At 43.0% G+C, this 21,604-nt stretch overlaps 1 protein-coding gene across 3 annotated transcripts; it reads left to right on the forward strand.

Annotated features, from left to right (window-relative positions):
• The first annotated feature begins 5,930 nt into the window (after positions 1 to 5,930).
• LOC307126722 (uncharacterized protein) lies at positions 5,931 to 20,930 on the forward strand. Of its 3 annotated transcripts, XM_079817388.1 has the most exons (4): positions 5,950 to 5,998; positions 6,111 to 6,159; positions 6,350 to 6,572; positions 19,077 to 20,930. In XM_079817388.1, exons 3-4 carry the CDS (start codon positions 6,413 to 6,415, stop codon positions 20,507 to 20,509), a joined length of 1,593 nt encoding a protein of 530 aa, XP_079673514.1. In that variant the 5' UTR covers positions 5,950 to 5,998; positions 6,111 to 6,159; positions 6,350 to 6,412; the 3' UTR covers positions 20,510 to 20,930. The 3 variants fall into 3 exon arrangements, with proteins under 3 accessions (XP_079673512.1, XP_079673513.1, XP_079673514.1); XM_079817386.1 differs by having other exon boundaries at positions 5,931 to 6,159; XM_079817387.1 differs by lacking the exon at positions 6,111 to 6,159 and having other exon boundaries at positions 5,939 to 5,998.
• Positions 20,931 to 21,604: the final 674 nt, after the last annotated feature.

Here is a 21,604-nt window from a genome sequence, read left to right on the forward strand (position 1 = left end):
TCTGCTTTGTAAATGAATCAGTCCTTGTCCTCCTTCTTCTTTCGGTAAATAAAGAACTCTTTGTCGAATCCAGTGTCATTAATCCCAAAAAAAGGTCTATGAGAATCGCTTGTATTTTTATCAGTAGTTGAGGAGGAGGATCAATACACTCCAACTTATGCCACAGTGAAGACGCGACCAGGTTATTGATGACAAGGATGCGTCCCCTATATGTCATTTTTGGGAGCAGCCATTTCCATTTCTCTAGTCGTCCTTTAATCTTTTCAACAACTCCTTCCAGTTTCTTTGTTGAGTCATGTCATCATCTAAAAAAATGCCCAAATATTTTAAACCCCCTTTCCCCCAGACCAAACCTTCAGGAAGTTTTGGTTTACCATTATCCCATTGACCAACCAAAACTGTTTCACATTTCTTCCAATTCACCTTTGCCGAAGATACAAGAGTAAAATCATTAATTAAATGAAATACATTTTGTACATCTTTTGGTCCACTTACAAATACCATTACATCGTCAGCATAAGCAGATACACATACATTTTTTGTACAGTTTAACCCATAAACTTTTCCCCTTATTTTTTGTAGTAAAGGCTCAATGGACAAGGAGCACAACATTCCAGATAGAGAACACCCTCGTCTTACACCTCTTTTAACATTTTGACCTTAAATGGAGCACGTAAAAGGCCATTTATCTTCAATACACTATCAATCTCATTATAGATTACCTGGACCATCTTAATAAAGTCCTGTTTAAAACTAAAAACTGCTAAAGTTTTCCACAAATATGGGTATTCAACTCTATCAAAAGCCTTCTCCTGGTCCAGGGAAATCAGACCAAAATCCAAATTTTGACACTTTTAATGCATCACGAACTAGAGAAATGTTGTCAACAACAGATCTGCTAGGAACACAGTAGGACTGGTCCGGATTTCTTCCCCATTACTCCAGCCAATCTATTTGCTAAAACCTTAGAGAGCAGTTTGTAATCACAACAAAGAAGTGATACAGGGCGACAATTCTTTATGTCTGTTAAATCTCCTTTCTTAGGTATTATCACTGCTCTCCTGCAACTCAGTGGTAACATACCTTTTGACAGACTATCGCTCAGCACTTGTAACAAGTCCATTCCCAACTCTGCCCAAAAAGACTTATAAAAGTCGATTGGGAGGCCGTCAATTCCAGGAGCCTTCCCAGGTTCCACGTCTTGTAGGGCCTTATATATCTCTCCCAGACTTACAGTTGTGTTCAAAATAATAGCAGTGCATTAAAAAAAGTGAGTAAAGCTCAAAATCCTTATAATAACTTTTATTTCAATACACGCAAATGCATTGGGAACACCGCTCATTCTATTCTAAATCAAAACATGAAGAAAAATGTATCAAATTTGTTATTACTTTACAGAAAGTGAAGAAAAATAAATATTAGGCTGTTCAAAAAAATAGTAGTGTCTGCATTTTTCTTTACAGAGTCAAACATAACTTGTATAAACTGAAAAATGCTTGAAGATTTAGCTTTCTTGTCAATCACTGGACTAATATTTAGTCGTATATAACCACGGTTTCTGAGAACTGCTTCACATCTGTGTTGCATGGAGTCGACCAACTTCTGGCATCTGTGAACAGGTATTCCAGCCCAGAACGATTGCACTAAATACCACAATTCCTCTGCATTTCTCGGTTTTGCCTCAGAAACAGCATTTTTGATGTCACCAAGTTTTCTAATGGGCTGGCCACTCCATAAGGTTAATCTTGTTGGTCTGGAACCAAGATGCTGCTCGCTTATTGGTGTGTTTGGGGTCGTTATCTTGTTGAAACACCCATTTCAAGGGCATTTCCTCTTCTGCATAAGGCAACATGACCTCTTTAAGTATTTTGATGTACTCAAACTGATCCATGATCCCTGGAATGCAATAAATAGGCCCAACACCATAGTATGAGAAACATCCCCTCAAAGTCAAAGTCTGCTTTATTGTCAACTCTGCCACAGGTACAGTACATACATACATACATACATACATACAGGGAATTGAGGTAAAAGTGGGGTAAAAAGAAGGGAAGGATGGCAAGGTCTGGAGGGAGTTCAGCTTCCTGACAGCCTGGTGTATGAAGCTGTCCTTCAATCTGCTGGTCCTCGCCTGGAGACTCCGCAGTCTCCTCCCTGATGGCAGCAGACTGAAGAAGCTGTGTATTGGGTGGGTGGGATCATCTACAATGCAGAGGGTTTTGCGGGTGAGACGGGTGCTGTAGATCAGTGTTTCCCAACATTTTTTCAGTCATGGCACCCTTTGAAATTGTTCTCCATTTTGTGGCACCCCCTCGCATATGTTACGCTAGGGGTATAGCGGTTTGTATCACGGTTTTAGGTTCACGGTTTCGGTACGGTTCAGTATTTGCTATGTTCAGGGAAAAAAGGACTGCTGTCAAATAAAAATAAAGAAAATAATAAGAACAAATAATTTAAATACAAGCAACAGCACAAATAAATACTATTGAGCAAAGATACTAATAAAATAAACTATGCTTTTCAGGTTTTTCAGGTACGTCTAACATTAGTTTTCAGGTAGAGAAATTGATCAAATGTAAAATAACATTGCATAGTGACGGTAGAAATTAAAGATTAATCCTATTAAACTTACAAAAGCTATTCAATCAAGAGCAGTGAGTGATGTCCTTGTCTTTTGTTGTTTAACATTAAACAGACAGCAGTAAAGACTACTGCCCCTTTAAGACCTAATGCATGGATATGCGTCGTCTTTCTCGACTGTATTAAGTTTACTTAAAGGAACTGTATGTAGGATTGTGGCCAAAATTGGTACTGCAATCACTTTCAAATTACTGTAGAGCAGTGCATCCCCTCTCTCCATCCGCCCTGACTTGAGGTTGCCAGATAGGCTGCAGCAGAGCCGTTGAAAATTATTATATGGCTTTAATATAATTATTATATTACAACCCCAAATCAGAAAAAGTTGGGACAGTATGGAAAACGCAAAAAAAAAAAGAAGTGATTTCTAAATTTACTTTTTTTACTTGTATTTCATTACAGACAATATGAACACAAAATATTTCATGTTTTGTCTGGTCAACTTCATGTCATTTGTAAATATGCATCCTTTCTTGTCATTCAGACCTGCAACACATTTAAAAAAAAGTTGGGACAGTAAAGCATTTACCACTTTGTAATGTTGCCATTCCTTTTCACAACACTTAAAAGACGTTTAGGGACTGAAGACACCAAGTGATGAAGTGTTTCAGGTGTAATTTTGTCCCATTCTTCCTGCAAACAAGTCTTAAGGTGGGCAACAGTACGGGGTCTTCGTTGTCGCATTTTGCGCTTCAAAATGCCCCACACATTCTCTATTGGAGACAGGTCGGGACTGCAGGCAAGCCAGTCAAGTACCCGTACCCTCTTCCTCCGCAGCCAGGACTTTGTAATGTGTGCAGAATGTGGTTTTGCATTGTCTTGTTGAAATATGCATGGACGTCCCTGGAAAAGATGTCTTCTTGAAGGCAGCATATTATGCTCCAAAATCTCTATGTACTTTTCAGCATTAATGGTGCCTTCACAGAAGTGCAAGTTACCTTTGCCAAGGGCACTGACACAACCCCATACCATGACAGACCCTGGCTTTTGGACTTGTTGCTGGTAACAGTCTGGATGATCCTTTTACATTTACATTTAGTCATTTAGCAGATGCTTTTATCCAAAGCGACTTACAAATGAGAGCAAAAGAAGCAACTAGAACAGTCAAGGGCAACAGTATGCAAGTGCTGTAACAAGTCTCAGTTAATCTAGCACAGAACACACAGGACAGATTTTTTTTTTTTTAATAAATAAATTAGACAGACAGAAAATTAATAGAATGATAAGTGCTATTCTTGATTGGTCAGGTGCTGCTGGAAGAGATGTGTCTTTAGGTGTTTTTTGGAAATGGCTACAGACTCGGCCGCACAAATTGAGATAGGCAGGTCATTCCACCAGGTGGGGGCGCTCCAGGAAAAGGTCCATGACAGCGATTTCATGCCTCTCTGGTATGGCACCACAAGGTGTCGTTCACTGGCAGAACGTAAGTTCCTGGAGGGTGTGTAAGTCTGAACAAGCGAGTTTAGGTATATTGGTGTAGAGCTAGTGGTTGCTTTGAAGGCGAGCACCAGTGCCTTGAATTTGATGCGAGCAGCTATTGGCAGCCAGTGCAGACTGATGAAGAGAGGTGTGACGTGCGCTCTCTTCGGCTCATTAAAGACCAACCTCGCCGCTGCATTCTGGATCAGTTGCAAGGGTTTGATAGTGCATGCCGGAAGCCCCGCTAGAAGAGCATTACAGTAGTCCAGTCTGGAGAGAACAAGAGCTTGGACCAGGAGTTGTGTGGCATGGTCTGATAGGAAGGGTCTAATCTTCCTAATGTTGTATAACGCTAATCTGCAGGACCGGGTTGTTGCAGTAATGTGGTCAGTGAATTTTAGCTGATCATCAATCACAACTCCAAGGTTCCTGGCTGTCCTGGACGGAGTTATGGTTGATGATCCTAGCTGAATGGAGAGATTGTGGTGAAGTGCTGGGTTGGCAGAGACCACAAGCAGTTCTGTCTTTGCAAGGTTGAGTTGAAGGTGATGTTCCTTCATCCAGGCAGAAATGTCTGTTAGGCAGGCAGCGATACACACACCAACCGTGGGATCATCTGGTTGAAATGAGAAGTAGAGTTGAGTGTCGTCGGCATAGCAGTGATAGGAAAAGCCATGTTTCTGAAAAAAAAAAAGCCTTTTCTTCTTTGGTCCGGAGCACACGGCATCCATTCCTCCCAAAAAATACCTGAAATACTGATTCATCTGAACACAGTACACGTTTCCACTGTGTGATGGTCCATCCCAGATGCCTCCGAGCCCAGAGAAGTCGACGGCGCTTCTGGACACTGTTAACATAGGGCTTCCTTTTGGCACAGTACAGTTTTAACTGCCATTTGTGGATGTAACTACGTATTGTGGTTCTTGACAAAGGTTTGTCAAAGTAGTCCTGAGCCCATGTGGTGATATCGCTTATAGATGAATGACGATTCTTGATGCAGTGCTGCCTGAGGGATCGGAGATCACGGTTGTTCAGCTTAGGCTTGCGCCCTTGTCCTTTACGCACTGAAATTCCTCCATATTCCTTGAATCTTTTAATTATGTTATGCACTGTTGAATGTGAAATATCCAAATCTCTTCCTATCTTTCTTTGAGGAACATTGTTTTTAAACATTTCAATAATTTTTTCACGTATTTGTTGGCAAACTGGCGATCCTCGGCCCATCTTTACTCCTAAAGGATTAGACCTTTCTTGGATGCTGCTTTTGTACCAAATCATAATTACAATCACCTGTTGACATCACCTGTTTCAAATCACATCATTATTTAACCATTTTACCTCATTACTAGCCCTAAATTGCTCTTGTCCCAACTTTTTTTGAAATGTGTTGCAGGTCTGAAGGACAGGAAAGGATGCATATTTACAAATGACATGAAGTTGACCAGACAAAACATGAAATATTTTTTGTTCATATTGTAAAAATGAAATTCAAGTCAAAGTAAATTTAGAAATCACTTCTTTTTTTTTTTTTGCGTTTTCCGTACTGTCCCAACTTTTTCTGATTTGGGGTTGTAAAAACCAGTGGACAAAATATTTTCATGAGTACAGTCTTGCGGTTAAATATGTTTTTGTGACCAGGGGCTGGTTGCATAAACCGTTAAGACTAGTCTTAGAAGTTAAACATCAATTTTTTTCTTTAAGACTGTTCATAACTTTTTAAAATCAGTTACATAAAAACATAGACTGGCCTAATTTGATACAAAAAGTAAGACTGAATGCCCCTTGACTAACTGCTAGTGGGTCATACTAGACCTTAAGACACTGTCTTAACATAATGGCTTAGTTTATGCAACTGGCTCCAGGACTTTTATTTTGGTGTGGGGGTGTGATGTCATAAGGCGGCGCCACACTCCTGCATCTGTTGTGAATCTGCTGAAGAAAGGTTTGTGTTTTAAGCCTTCACAGTAGCCGGTAGAAAAAGTTTTACAATAAACGCAGAGTGAATTATTTATTATTAAATGTAACATTGCATTGCTTTATCTAACGTTTATTAGCGTTGTGTGTGCAAAGTAACAGAATGAAAATACACGAGTAACAGAAAAGGTGAGTCTCACAGTTTATCATGAATTCAGTCTCTGGCGAGTAGACATGAGAGAAACTTGATAAATGAAAATATATAATGTCTGTATAATTTGTATTCCTTTATTAATTTGTAGTGCTAGTTTTGAGTGTTTGATGCATGGTGATTGAGAAGCTCTCAGAGATTTAGTTTGGACTTTCTTTTTTAAAACAGGACAAACACACAGAAAAACTCCTGATGAAGCGACTCAGATCCACGTGACACACCGTTATAAAGATGGAGTTTATTAAAGAGGAGACTGAAGACATGAAGATTGAAGAAGTATTCAGTTTGAAACATGAAGAAACTGAGGAACAAACAAAGAAAGAGGAGACTGAAGACCTGAAGATTGAAGAAGTATTCAGTTTGAAACATGAAGAAACTGAGGAACTAACAGGTTGGTTTCATTCTCAAAGCTGAACTCACTCATTTGATCCTTATTCAGATGTCTTGCTCTTCAGAAATTAATTTATATAATTATTTAATGTTGTTTTGCACCATTTCTTGGTAAAGTATCTGTCAAATGAACTAAAATCGAGTGCGATATGTCTCTGCCTTTTTGAAATTGAAACAGACTGGGATTTAGTTAAATAAGTATATAGTCACTGCGTTTTTCAAAGCGAAGCGCACACTTTGCTCTCACGATCAGCTTGTGCTCCAGTGTTTTCTGAGTCTCAGAACAGCTCATTTCACACATTTAGCAAGATGTAATCTGTGCCCGAAGCACTAGAGCCTTGTCCATTCATTAAGCTGTGCTGCTTTCACCATATTTGAAGCGTTGTCCGTCGTAATGCAGACAAGGTTCTCTTCATGGAGATCCCAGCTGGCAAGCCCCTCTCTTAGGCCGGCAGCAATATTTTCCCCTGTGTGGTCATCCGGGAAGTAGGCAGTTTGAAGGCAGCGAGCTTTGAGGTCGAAGTCTTCATTAATAAAATGCACCGTAAGACTCTGATAGGGCTCCGCTGTACGGCTTGACCACATATCAGTTGTAGCAGCAAAAAACTCCATTGTTTTTAACTCTGCTGCGACTCTTTGTTTGCAATTTTTGTGCAGCTCCGGTATGGCAACCTGGCTAAAATATGTGCGGGAGGGCATGCTGTATCGCTTATCTAATGTTTTTATTAAAGCCGTGAACCCAGGCTTGGTCACCGTGCTGAGTGGCATCATATCTTTTGCGACAAATTCAGTTACTGCATGAGTAATTTCCAGGTGCCGTTTTGAAGTGCGCTCATAAGGAGTTACACTTTCAAACATTTCGTTCAGTGATGCCTGTCGTCGGGTGGTATTTGGCACACTAGTGTTCGGTTTTTTGGCCATGTAACTGTCGTACAGGGCATTGTGGTGTTTTTTTAAGTGCTGAACCAAGTTAGTAGTGTTGCCCCGTGAGGTAGCAACATTAGCAAGGCAGGTTTTGCACAATACCAGCATCTTCTTTTTTAAATCCAAAATAGTCCCACACAATTGACGTGCTATTTCTCTTTGACACTAAACTTTCCGCGGTGTCAGGTTCTGTTGAGGCTGATGCCATTGTATAACGAGTCAAAGAGCGTTTGATTGTGAAATAGAATACTTGCATTACTACGGCTTCTCGTGTAAGTGTCTGAGTTTGAATCGTCGGGGAAGTTTGCTAAGGATTTGCGGGTCCCAGGAAAACTTATTTGAAGTTTAGGAAAGTCGCTCCAGAAGTCTGCCGGTTTCTCTCTCCGTGCGGGGAGGCCTTCTCTCCAGGGTTGGTCTTCCCCTCCATGGCAAAAATGCCAAGAGGTCCTTTCCTTGTGGTGGCGAGAATGCAAAGAGTTGATGGTCGCTCCTGTTCTTATAGAGGGGATGGCCGACGCCCAAAGAGTTCAACGCTCCAATCTCTTGCGGTTACACGATGGCGCCTCGGATCTAATCAGCGTAGATGATTACATCAACACACAGGCCCTTTGTTTAACCTCTTAACAAGCGCCTCATTTTTGTGGAATTTTTTGAAAACGATATACCCAAATGAAAATGTCTTCAGCTCTTAAACCCTATGGTCTATATTCATAAACCTGGTCTTATTTTAAACTAGACACTTGAAATATTGCTACCCAAGAGTCATAATAACTCAAAGTAATATGGGAACAGAGTAATATACATGTAAATATACATGTAAGTGACTCACGTTTTTTGTTTTTTGTATTCACTTAGGGAAAAAAATATTATAATTTAATGTTAAGAGCCTGAAAATAACTTAAATATAAAACTGAATGTCTAATCATGTCATGATTCAAATATGAGGATGATTCTCTCAGTAATGTAGCTTCTGTGAGCTTTTATGTCAAGAAAAGTCTAGGCGTCATTTCAAAAAGGCCATTTATTTCAGAACATTTGCTATTGTAAAGAGTAGTTTTTCATTCAAATAAATCTGCAATAAACTGCAATATACTACTAATTATAATGGATAAACAGTTACTGAAAAACTAAAGCAACTATTTACAGAGATTACAAAGTGTAAAAAACTCATTTAGCTGATGGGAAGCGTCAGTGAGAGACAGCGCGCTCCACTGGAGTTGCGCCATGGAGAACGTGCAGCCAGCGCGCAAACTGTATTCACCAAAGCCTACTTACGCAAACTGCGCAAGATAATGCCTTTTGATTGGTTACTAAGTCCATCAATCAAACCTTTGTTGGAAAGGCATTGGCTGGGCACCGAGTGCCTTTATCCAACGAAAACCATGGGCGCAATGATTGACAGCTCACCAAGCCTGTAAGGCACTTCCTCTATATGATGCATCCCAGAAGAGTCTCTGATTGAAGGAGAGAGACGGGGGAGGGTTTAAAATACGTGGGAGAAGCCATTCTAGCAGGGGGAGTTTGCCAGACACGGAATAGAATCGATATTTCATTGAAAATGGACATGATTGATCACGCTAACTCAAAACTCTCTTGCAAACAACGGAGGATTTTTAGTTTTTTCCCTATTTTTTCGTTGTTTTGGATTAAAAAGTGGGATGCATTTTGAAGAGTGGACTCTTACACAGAGATGTATGCGGGTGTTTATTGGATTCGTCCGATCTGATCTGAACGACAGGAGATGAAAGATGAGTAACGCTGATATTTTTCTAATGTTTACATGGCCGGTCCTTTAGGGTTTCATTTAACCCTTTCCTCTCTGGTGTATTTATTGCAAAAACAAGTTCAGAACATGAATCTTGAGTGTTTTAGCTTTCAAATGATGCATAGTTTGTGATAGTTGATTGAATATTTTGTATAAAACAAAAGTAAATAAAAGTACACACCCCCCCACTTCCGTCAACCCCCCCGTCCACGAACCGGTGCGGGTTAAGAAGTTAAGTATGATTTGATTAGGAAAGTCACAAGGGCTGTGTGGAGTTCAGACTTTGGCCCACCCTGCCAGATGACTGATTGAATCATTACTGTTACAGTGGGGAGAACAAATATTTGATATACTGCGATTTTTGCAGGTTCCCTTTTGAAAGGGAACTCTCGCTGCGTCAGCTGACGCTACGGGGAACGCCCTCGGCGTGACTGGTGTCTGAAGCTACTATCGAATCACGTCAATCCTATTGACCGGCGACAGCCCATGACATCATCAATATGCGACCCGGAAGTATATAAGGGCGCCGTGCCAACACATACACATCTTTCTCGTCTTCAGGGACTGTCTGTTTGAAGTGCTATACAAGTTAAGGTAAAACAAATTCATTTATTAATACACACAAGTGTGTATTTACTGCCTCGGATCAAGAGCATGCACAGTCAGTTCATTTGAAGTTGTTTGTGTGTGAGTGTGGGCGGTTTTCAATCTGAGATCGCTACACTCTAGTCTGGCTTTTTTCTTGAGGGAAGAGAGTTTGGCATCTGGGACTGGATGATGCTGTCCCGCTCATGCTGAGCGCTGACATGCATCATGGGTTCTCAGATGCAGCTCGCCGATCGTCGCGAGAGGTTATATTCCTCTTGGACGATCTGGCGGCTAACGAGACTAATCAGCAAGTGCTCTTAGGGATGGCTGGTGAGAGTGGTATGAATCCTCTCAGCCACCCTGACCGTGTATGCTGAGCTGATGAATGTTATGGAACACGCTGCAGGCAGGCTGCGGCTGCCATGTTGGCGCTTTAGAGGAGAGATCGCTCGTGATAGATTGCACGATCGATTTCTCCTTGGCCGTAAACCATCAGCTCAGATGAGCCTTCCATTCCTTCCTGATCTTCTTACAGAGATCGAGAGGGCATGGAAGAATCCATATTCGACCCAATATTCATCGACATCAGCGTTTTAACTTCGCTGATAGGGGAATATGGATATGTGTTGATGCTACTGACTGGCGAGGAAAGTTTGCGAACTTTTCTCGCATTTCGTGGGCATCAACACTGAGAGCGCAAACTCTGCCATCTACCTCTCTAAATCACGTTGTGCTTTAATGGCAAGGGCATATACGGCAGCAGGTCAGGTTTCAGGCGTACCAGGCAGATCTCCTGGGCGATCTCAATCAGGGGTAGGTTTTTTAACCCCTGATGCGGTAGTTGAACTGCGCAGCACCACAGGTCTAGCTCTCCATGCCACCAAGCAAAACAGCTGTCGCGATCGGCTGATCGTGGACGGCGATGGTGGCCTCGGAGAGACATCTGTGGTCGAACTCTGTGGATATCGTGGAGAAAGGAAAGAGCTTTCTCCACGATGCGCCGGGTTTTTGCCTTGCAGACTTTTCAATAAAAGTGTGGAGAGGCGAAGGCGCGTTCGGCAGCGTTTAACCTGCGTACCGCTGAGATCCGGATCCGCGCCCAGGCAGGCGGGAGGGCCTGGCCCATCATGGCCCAAGGGCTGGAGACAGGGCCAGAGTACCAGTATGGCCTTTCGTGCGCCCCCTCATAGGAGGAGGTCGCAAAAGGGGCGGGTCTCCCGTAGGAAGAAGGATCCCTCATAGTTTTTCGTCATAGAGCGTTTCTCCAGGCGCTTCTTACATCAGGCCTGGGGCGGCCCGCCTTGGCTTGATCAGTGAGAGCGCCCTTTCAGGCATGCAAGTGCGGCAGAACACCGCGGTCATATGAGAACTGTGTGGTGAGTCTTCGCTCTACACGCCGCAGGTGAGATTGGTCTATTTTGTGTGATAACACTAAAATATGTATTTCTTACAGACCGTTGTTCCCTGTATAGAGTGTGGGTTTACGCAACCATTAGGAAGGAGGAGTTAACTGAAGTTTCCCCCTGTAGGTGGCTTACTGCAGCACCAGGAGCTGGGCTGTGTAGGTTAGCGTGTGTTGGCTTTCCCTTGGCGGTCAAGATGGCGCGAGGCAGGCCACCGCGCATGGTTATCACATGTATGTAATGAGGGCCTCCTCTCATAGTGAGAGTAGTGTTTAGGCCGCCGCTCTTTTCTTTGAAATTTTGAAAAATGCGGAGTACTAAGTGGTAGCACGCCCTTCTGGGAGAATGGAGTGTTTGTCTACCGCTTAGGGTTACTATGTGTCTTTGGTGTCCCTAAGCCACTGCAGGTTGGATTAGTTTGTCTCTTTTAGAGTGTGTTTATAGAGACTGAGCGCTGTTGCGTCAGTTGGGATGTGGATGACGGAGGTGCGTTGCTGAAGCACGGTCACCTCTGGCTGTTCACTACGTGATTCTGAGCCTGTTGTACCATCCCTGCGTATGTTAGCCTCCTTTCATTGAGAGTTGTTGGTTTAAGTAGCAGCCAGTTTGTCATTCTGGCGTTACTTTTCATCTATAAAAATGTAAGACTCGTTACAGCTTGTAGGCTTTACAAGCCTCCCTGGGAACGGGTCCCCATAGCAGTGCAATGGGTAGCTATTAGTCAGCCAGTGGTCTAACTGTCAAGATTTTCGTAGCAGTTAGTGTGAGCTTGCTACCAGGTGGTAGGCCTCATCAGGCCTCCTTGAGGGCCAGGGCCGATGGTTGGCATCGGTATGGCTAGCCTGACGGGCTATCAGGTGGTAGGCCTCATCAGTCCTCCGTGGAGACGAGCCCCTAGGGTCTTCCTTGTTACTCTCACATTGTGAGAAAATGTTTATCAGTTGGCAGGCCTCTAAAGCTAGGCCTCGCTGGAGGAGTGCTCTGAGTCTGTCACTTGACGGTTAGCACGGTTGAGTTAGTGATAGCAGGTGGTAGGGCTCACTAGGCCTTCCTAGTAGGCTTGCGATCAGATAGAAGGCCTCATCAGGCTTCTTTTTGAGGGTGAGCTTCCGGAGTAGGTTTCCCGGGCAGCTAGCATGACTTGCTATCAGGGTAGGCCTCACCAGGCCTCCTGGGAGGGCAAGTATCGATGCGGGGCATCGGGAAAAAATAGCCCGGCTGGCTATCAGGGTATAGGCCACACTAAGCCTCCCTGACGGTCGGCTGTCAGGTGGAAGGCCTCAGTCAGGCCTCCCGGGAGGCAAGTACCGATGTGTGGGCATCGGGAGTATTCTAGCTTGGCAGGCTATCAGGTGGTAGGCCTTATCAGGCCTCCCTGAAGGCAGGTACCGATGTTTTGGCATTGAGGTAGAGCTAGCCTAGCTGGCTATCAGGTTATAAAAGAGCCATTACGCTCCCCTGACGGTCGGCTGTCAGGTGGAAGGCCTCAGTCTGGCCTCCCGGGAGGCAAGTACCGATGTGTTGGTATCGGGAGTATTCTAGCTTGGCAGGCTATCAGGTGGTAGGCCTTATCAGGCCTCCCTGAAGGCAGGTATCGATGTTTTGGCATCGAGGTAGAGCTAGCCTAGCTGGCTATCAGGTTATAAAAGAGCCATTACGCTCCCCTGAGGGTCGGCTGTCAAGTGGAAGGCCTCAATAGGCCTCTTGAACAAGGCACATTATCAGTTGGAAGGCCTCGACCAGGCCTCTCCAAAGGCGAGCACCGACTCACGCCGTCCGGGTATGCGGCCTAGCAGGTTATCAGGTGGAAGGCCTTACTAGGCCTCCCTGAAGGTGAGTTCCCAGGTTGTGGTCACTAGAACAGTAGCATAAATTGCTATCTGACAGCAGGCCCGCACTGGGTTTCCCCAGAGGCAGGTAGTAGGCCTCACCAGGCCTCCCTAAGGCGTTCCTGGGGCCCAGTCACTTGAGAAACAGTTAGCACGAGGCGCAAACAGGTAGCAGGCCTCCCTAAAGGCTGGCTATCACGTAGTAGGCCTCAATAGGCCTCCTTTGAGGGCGAGTTCCTGAGTCAGGATGCTCGGCTAGCCTGTGTAGCTTGACTGTCAGGTAGTAGGCCTCCATTAGGCCTCCTTGAGAAAACAAGTTTTAGTTTTCCAGCTACCTTGACAGACAGCTTCAACTGTTATCAGGTGGCCCACAGGACCTCCCTAGACGTAACCTCAGCAGTTAGCATGCTTCGCTGGCAGGTGGTAGGCCTCTCTAGGCCTCCCTGAAGGTGAGCTTGAACGCTCTGAAAGTTGGCATATATTGCTGTCAGGTAGCAGGCCTCACTAGGCTTCCCTGAGGGTGGATTCCCGAGCCAGGATGCTCGGGTAGCCAGCAAGGCGTGCTGTTAGGTAGTAGGCCTCTATAGGCCTCCATGGGGGAAAAACCCACTATCAGGTAGTAGGCCCATGGGGCCTCCTTGAAGGCGAAGTTCCCAAGTTTAGGAACTTCTTGGTTACCAGTTCTCTGTGGTAGAACTTGTGGTAGCTTGGCCTACAGCTGGGGGTTACCCGCCAGGCAGGTTCAGCAGCTCCCCTCACTGAGGGTCGTCTATGAGCACACAGCTGCCTGAGCCTGGTCAGACGGTCGTAGGCCTCTCGTGAGGCCTCCCTGTTAGATCAGTCCGTAGGCCTTTCCGGCCTCCCTACTGCTTTGAAACACAAGCACCTGATAGATCCTTGATTTGAGCAGGCAGACTCCCCTCGCTAGCAAGGGTTGTAAAGCGCTATGCTGAGTATTGCTCTCTTGGATAACCCGTCTCTGAGTTCCGGGCTAAGTAGGACTGCCAGTTTTTCAGTCCCTTAGTTTGGATGCCTCCTGGGCACCATCCAGAGGCTCTGTTTCTGAACAGACAGGGTTGGCTAAACCGAAGTGTCCATAACACTTAGGGCACCAGGTCAGGCCTCCCTGAGCTTGGGCTATGACCGTAGGGAATGCTGTCGCTGACAGCCCAGTGTGACCTGAGGGGGAGTTGCTCAGGTTTTTCAGTTGAATTTACTTGTGTTGACAGTTGTCACTGCCAATAGGCAGACACTCCCCTCAGCATGGCGGCGTTGGTATATCGTTCCCCGTAGCGTCAGCTGACGCAGTGAGAGTTCCCTTTCGAAAGGGAACGTCTCAGGTTACGTATGTAACCTCTGTTACCTGAGAACAAGGAACGAAACGCTATCTGCCATACAGTCCCTTCAGACGAGAAGATGTGTATGTGTTGGCACGGCGGCCTTATATACTTCCGGGTCGCATATTGATGTCATGGGCTGTCGCCGGTCAATAGGATTGACGTGATTCGATAGTAGCTTCAGACACCAGTCACGCCGAGGGTGTTCCCCGTAGCGTCAGCTGATGCAGCGTTTCGTTCCCTGTTCTCAGGGAACAGAGGTTACATACATAACCTGAGACGTTTGCCCACTTACAAAGCATGTAGAGGTCTGTAATTCTTATCATAGGTACACTGCAACTGTGAGTGGCGGAATCTAAAACACAAATCTAGAAAATCACATTGTATGTAATTAATTTGCATTTTATTGCATGATATAAGTATTTGATACATCAGAAAAGCATTAATATTTGGTACAGAAACCTTTGTTTGCAATAACAGAGATCATATGTTTCCTGTAGTTCTTGACCAGGTTTGCACACACAGCAGGGATTTTGGCCCACTTCGCCATACAGACCATCTCCAGATCCTTCAGGTTTTGGGGCTGTCGCTGGGCAATATGGATTTTCAGCTCCCTCCAAAGATTTTCTATTGGGTTCAGGTCTGGAGACTGGCTAGGCCACTCCTTGAGATACTTCTTATGGAGCCACTCCTTAGTTGCCCTGGCTGTGTGTTTTGGGTCGTTGTCATGCTGGAAGACCCAGCCACGACCCATCTTCAATGCTCTTACTGAGGGAAGGAGGTTGTTGGCCAAGATCTCGCGATACATGGCCCCATCCATCCTCCCCTCAATACGGTGCAGGCGTCCTGTCCCCTTTGCAGAAAAGCATCCCGAAAGAATGATGTTTCCACCTCCGTGCTTCACGGTTGGGATGGTGTTCTTGGGGTTGTACTCATCCTTCTTCTTCCTCCAAACATGCAGAGTGGAATTTAGACCAAAAAACTCTATTTTTGTCTCATCAGACCACATGACCTTCTCCCATTCCTCCTCTGGATCATCCAGATGGTCATTGGCAAACTTCAGACGGGCCTGGAAATGTGCTGGCTTGAGCAGGGGGACCTTGCGTGTGCTGCAGGATTTTAATTCATGATGGTGTAGTGTGTTACTAATGGTTTTCTTTGAGACTGTGGTCCCTTGTGCAGGTCTACAATTTTATCCCTGATGTCTTTACACAGCTCTCTGGTCTTGGCCATTGTGGAGAGGTTGGAGTCTGTTTGTTTGATTGAGTGTGTGGACAGGTGTCTTTTATACAGGTAACGAGTTCAAACAGGTGCAGTTAATACAGGTAATGAGTGGAGAACAGGAGGGCTTCTTAAAGAAAAACTAACAGATCTGTGAGAGCCGGAATTCTTACTGGTCGGTAGGTTATCAAATACTTATGTCATGCAATAAAATGCAAATGAATTATTTAAACATCACACAATGTGATTTTCTGGATTTGTTTTAGATTCCGTCTCACAGTTAAAGTGTACCTATGATCAAAATTTCAGACCTCTACATGCTTTGGACAACCTGCAAAATTGGCAGTGTATCAAATACTTGTTCTCCCCACTGTATGAAGTAAGGTCAGAGAGGCATCTACTGTGCTCCAATTGGGCATATAAGCAAACTGTAAAGGATCTACAGAGCCATCAATTTGTGTGAGCAATTCTTTTTATAATAGACGCTCCATACACTTGGACAGAACAGATGCTAATGCAATTGGGCAAAAGTCTTTAAGAACTGTGGCCTGAGATGTTTTAGGTACTGGAATTACTGTAGTGATTTTCCAATCTGCTGCTACAAAACCAGCATCTAAGAAAACCTGAAATAGCCGAGTGCCTACATGCCCACATGCCCAAGTTGTTCTGCACACTCTTTTAGAACAATAGACGCTGCCTGACTGTGAGAAAGTCATGGAGAAATAAAATGAGCATAATGGCAAACGTAAATAAATTCACAGAAGAAACATACTGAGGTAAAAATTTAACATGTTGAGTTTATTTATAATAGTCCTGTAGTTAAATAATATACCATGACAAGGGAGTATTTTCACGAGTGCACGTTACATTGATTTAAGTTCAACAAACAAGTAGTAAAGTTACTTACAATTTAGACACTATTCACTGTTTTGTTCAGTTTCACCAACGAAAATAGTTTCAAACAAAGATGACCGCAGAAGTAAGCTATTTCATGTTCTCCAAGCGACACTCCGCATGTTGTTTTGTTCCAGCGCTTTGAACCAGTCCGTTGAAATGTGACTTACTGCCACCTACTGGTGGTTTAGTGTATTTAAATGTGTGTGTTTAAACCAACATTTCTTATTCGTATAGGCCTATTAAAGAATTTTTTAAAAAACATTAATCTCATAACATTATTTAATTTGATTGGTAACAGCCCTATAGTAAATTTTTTAATTTTTATAAAAAAAAAATGTTTTAAGCTGTACTTTTAAGAGCACTGATGGATATATTACTTGAGAATAAATTGTTAATACCACCAAAAAGCTTGGTGATATGATACTTTGTGGGGATAAATTGGGCTTTTATTGTTACATTACACTGTAGTGGACATCAGTGAACATCTCAACTATGTTTTGAAAGATACAACAGAATGATTTGATATACTATTTTACTTTATGCAATATGTGTGTAAAACGGCCATAAATAAATGGGAAAAGAAGTGTACTAATTGGAGTAGTTTCAACAACATTTTCATTAGAATATCGAATATTTCATGGAAATATTGATATATAATTTATTTTCCTGTCCACTTGTTGTGTCTTCCAAAATTCCTGATTTACATGCTTTAAGTGCTTTTAAGTTGTCTGATGTCCACTACAGTGGAGGTATGAAATCGAGGTCCTGTTTAGTAACATACATAAGTTTAGTAAGTCATATTCTGATTTTGAAAACCCATCATAATTTTCTGAGAAAGTGATTTACAACAAATTATTTGAAAATTAGATTTAAATGATAATTGCAAAATATAATCATATTTCCATAAGAATGTAAAATTTGATCATTCAGTCAGTGCCAGTCATATTTGGAGACAGAAGAGGGAGTGGTCATGATGAAACCTCCATAATATCCACTACAGTTAACAAAATGCCATGCTTGGGTCTCAGGGATTTTTTGTTTTGTTTTGTTTTTGCATTAAATGCATTAATTATTACATATATGCATGTAATATAATGTGTATTTCCATCACAGGTTTGGTCTTAAATTTCACATAAGGTGGTATTGAAAAGTTAAATTTAACTTGTTCATATCTGTAGACACCCTGTTATAGACTAAAATAACTCGCTTCTGGCAGTCAGCGGTACTCAAGTCGATTTACGGCAAAAGAGTAACCCCCGACTTGATGTACAGGAGCATTGCACGCTTTTCACGCCCTCTTCTCCTAGATCGAAATTCACAGTAAACCGATGCGTACGGAAATCTGCCGGAAGTTAGCTTTCTTAGTAAATAATAAACATTACCTTGTTATAATAGTGCTTTAGAATTCATATATATTTCAATTAATTATATAACACACATCTGAACCTCTTAAGTAAACTAACCCTGGATCATGAGCTGCTCCGGGGCAGGTTATGTTCAGAGAATGAGTTGCTATGGCTACTTACATACCCTGAAAGTTACCTCCATTTCTGGAACCGAAAGTTGAGGTCATCCGCTTACTTACTCTTAAACATACCCAGGTATATCACAACCTGCTTTATGGAATACCCCCTAGGCCTGGTCCTCTCTCATCCTTCACTGTCTTTACTCCTCCTTTTATGCTTCCGCGGCTCTTGGCCTAGCCCTGCTTGCCACATACCCATAAGACTGCGTGCTACCCCCCTCCCCTCTGTGGCACCTAGGGGTAAGGAAAGATGAGGCCAGAGAAAAGGAGATGTAAGTATGCAGAGTGACAGAGATGAGAGAGTAGATAAAGGAAAAGAAAAATAATTCTTGGTCTGGTTCCCGGACACACTGCTGCTCAGTCCTCAACCAGCCTAGAGACTCTACTCATGGTGCCATGAGGTGGTACTGGACGCTCTTTGGTGGACGGCTGGATCCTTTTCTGCCTTCTGACAGATGGCGATGGCCTCGTGCCATTCTCTCACGGCTTTCATCCCAACAACCAGAGAGGCAGGACTTTTGACAGCTTACGTCACTTCAAAGTTCATATTGGCAGTATGAATGCAACCAGTAAACCAGGAGTGTAGCACCCCAGGTGTATATAGCATAGGATCTAGCATGTTATTATTTTTAGGTCCAGATTTACTAAACAGGGCAAATTAGCATAAGTGCGCAGTTCCATAAAAGCGCTGATGGGAGTGGACAGTTCTGCTTGTGATCTACTGACAATGCGCAAATTAAAGCACTGACACAGCCAGATCATTTCCATAATGACCAACACAATCTGCCCATTACCGTCTGGTTTAACACACGCTTTTTTGGGGCTGTAAAAAATGGGGCAAACACCAGTAAATTGATGAGCACAAACCGTTGTAAATCACCTTGCATGATTCATTTAGATATTTTCCTCACATGAATTTTGCGCCTGAAAGGGAAACTCCTACAAATGCATATGCAATAAGGTCAGCTGCAAAAATAACCCTGTTCTGTTTTTTGTTGTTGTTTTTTTCACATTAGACCTAATGGCATTGAAAGAGGAGAGTCAAGATCTGAATGAAATGGAAGAGAAAGATCAATATAAGATGCATTGTGATGTCATAACTGAAGAAACATCTTTTAGTTGCTCACAGACTGAAAAGACTTCAGGAAAAATGGCTCAAAAGAAACGGACTGAAAGTTATTTCACCACCCAACAGTGTGGAATAACTTTCAATCAGCATGCAAAGCTTGAAGTCCACATGAGAGTTCACACTAAAGAGAAGCCTTTCACATGTCAACAGTGTGGAAAGGGTTTCACTCAAAAGGGACACCTTAAAGTCCACATGAGAGTTCACACTGGAGAGACCCCTTTTACTTGCCAACAGTGTGGAAAGAGTTTCACTGAAAAGGGACACCTTAAAGTTCACATGAGAGTTCACACTGGAGAGAAGCCTTACACCTGTCAACAGTGTGGAAAGGATTTCACTCAAAAGGGAACCCTGAACTATCACATGAGTATTCACACTGGAGAGAAGCCTTTCACATGCCAACAATGTGGGAAGAATTTCAGTCATCATACCAACCTTAAAGTCCACATGAAAATTCACACGGGAGAGAGCCCTTTCACTTGCCAACAGTGTGGAAAGAGTTTCACTGAAAAAGGAAAACTTGAACTCCACATGAGATTTCACACTGGAGAGAAGCCTTACACCTGCCAACAATGTGGGAAGTGTTTCAAACAACAAGGACACCTAAATAACCACATAAATATTCACACTGGAGAGAAGCCTTACGCCTGCCAACAGTGTGGAAAGAGTTTCACTCAAAAAGCACACCTTAAAGTCCACATGAGAGTTCACACTGGAGAGACCCCTTTTACTTGCCAACAGTGTGGAAAGAGTTTCACTGAAAAGGGACACCTTAAAGTCCACATGAGAGTTCACACTGGAGAGAAGCCTTACACCTGCCAACAGTGTGGAAAGGATTTCACTCAAAAGGGAAGCCTGAACAATCACATGAGTATTCACACTGGAGAGAAGCCTTTCACATGCCAACAATGTGGGAAGAGTTTCAGTCAAAGGGGAAGCCTGAACTATCACATGAAACTTCACACTGGAGAGAACCCTTTCACTTGCCAACAGTGTGGAAAGAGTTTCACTGAAAAAGGAAAACTTGAACTCCACATGAGATTTCACACTGGAGAGAAGCCTTTCACCTGCCAACAGTGTGGAAAGAGTTTCACTCAAAGGGGAAGCCTGAACTATCACATGAAACTTCACACTGGAGAGAACCCTTTCACTTGCCAACAGTGTGGAAAGAGTTTCCCTGAAAAAGGAAAACTTAAACTCCACATGAGAGTTCACACTGGAGAGAAGCCTTACACCTGCAAACAGTGTGGAAAGAGTTTCACACAAAATGGAAACCTTAAAGTCCACATGAGACTTCACACTGGAGAGAAGCTTCCCAGCTAACAAAAATATGTTCTTAGAATGAAAACATACAGTTTTTTTAATTTTATTTCCGAATGTTCAAAACACACTGAACGGATGGGCCAGTCCATCACTGGGCTCACATACAGACACTAATGTACCTCTGCTGCATGTCTTTAAACTGTGGTGGGAACTGGAGTACCTGGAGGAAACCACACTGACACACAGAGAACCTGCTAACTCCTGGCTCAGCCGGGACTCGAACCAGGGATAAAAATAATACAATGTAAGTGTAAGGCAGTGTATTGTGTTGTCCACAAGATGCCGCTATACCACTGTTGTGTTAAGACAGATGACAAATGTTTTGTTCTTTCTTTTAAATGCTATTAATGTGTGGTTGTTAATGCAAAGCTATGCGCTATAGATGCCGTGCTGTGAAATAAACGGTCAAGCTACAATCCCGAACCCCTCTGTGTCCGCGTCCCCTTCCTCTACCACCGCCCACAAACATACACAACACAACACAGAGCAGAGTAGTAGCGGCGGTGCTGGGGTTTCAATAAGGAGGTTCCACCAACTCTGAGTTACAACTCTGAGTGGTAGCAGCTAAAAAATTAAGTTTAAAAACATAATTCAATCAGGTAAAGCTTTAAGCAAAATAGGTTTCATGATTTTACAAACATTTGACTTATTAAATAAATATCATTCAGAGTCTTTTTCAATGTGCAACAGCTTTTCCTCATAGTCTAATGCTCTTTTCACATAATGTTCTCTAATCCAGCCTGTTACATTTCTGAATTAGGATAATTAAATTAACATTTGACCTACTCAGCCAAAATCAAGAAGAGCGAGGCTCACAAAACACAAGCACCACTGACAGAAGAAGAGGAGATAGAGGAAGAATCTTAAAATCAAACAGGAAAAAAAATAACTGATGCTTTTGTACTTATAAAGATGACCAAATAAATTGTGAATAATGTGTTTATTTAAAGGTCCTGTTCTTCGAGATCCCATTTTTCAAACTTTAGTTAGGGTGTAATGTTGCTGTTAGAGCATAAATAATACCTGTAAAATTATAAAGCTCAAAGTTCAATGCCAAGCGAGATATTTTATTTAACAGAAGTTCCTTTTTCAAAG

This window comes from Gobio gobio (assembly GCF_949357685.1).
Source record: "Gobio gobio genome assembly, chromosome: 5".
Taxonomy (NCBI): Eukaryota; Metazoa; Chordata; class Actinopteri; order Cypriniformes; family Gobionidae; genus Gobio; species Gobio gobio.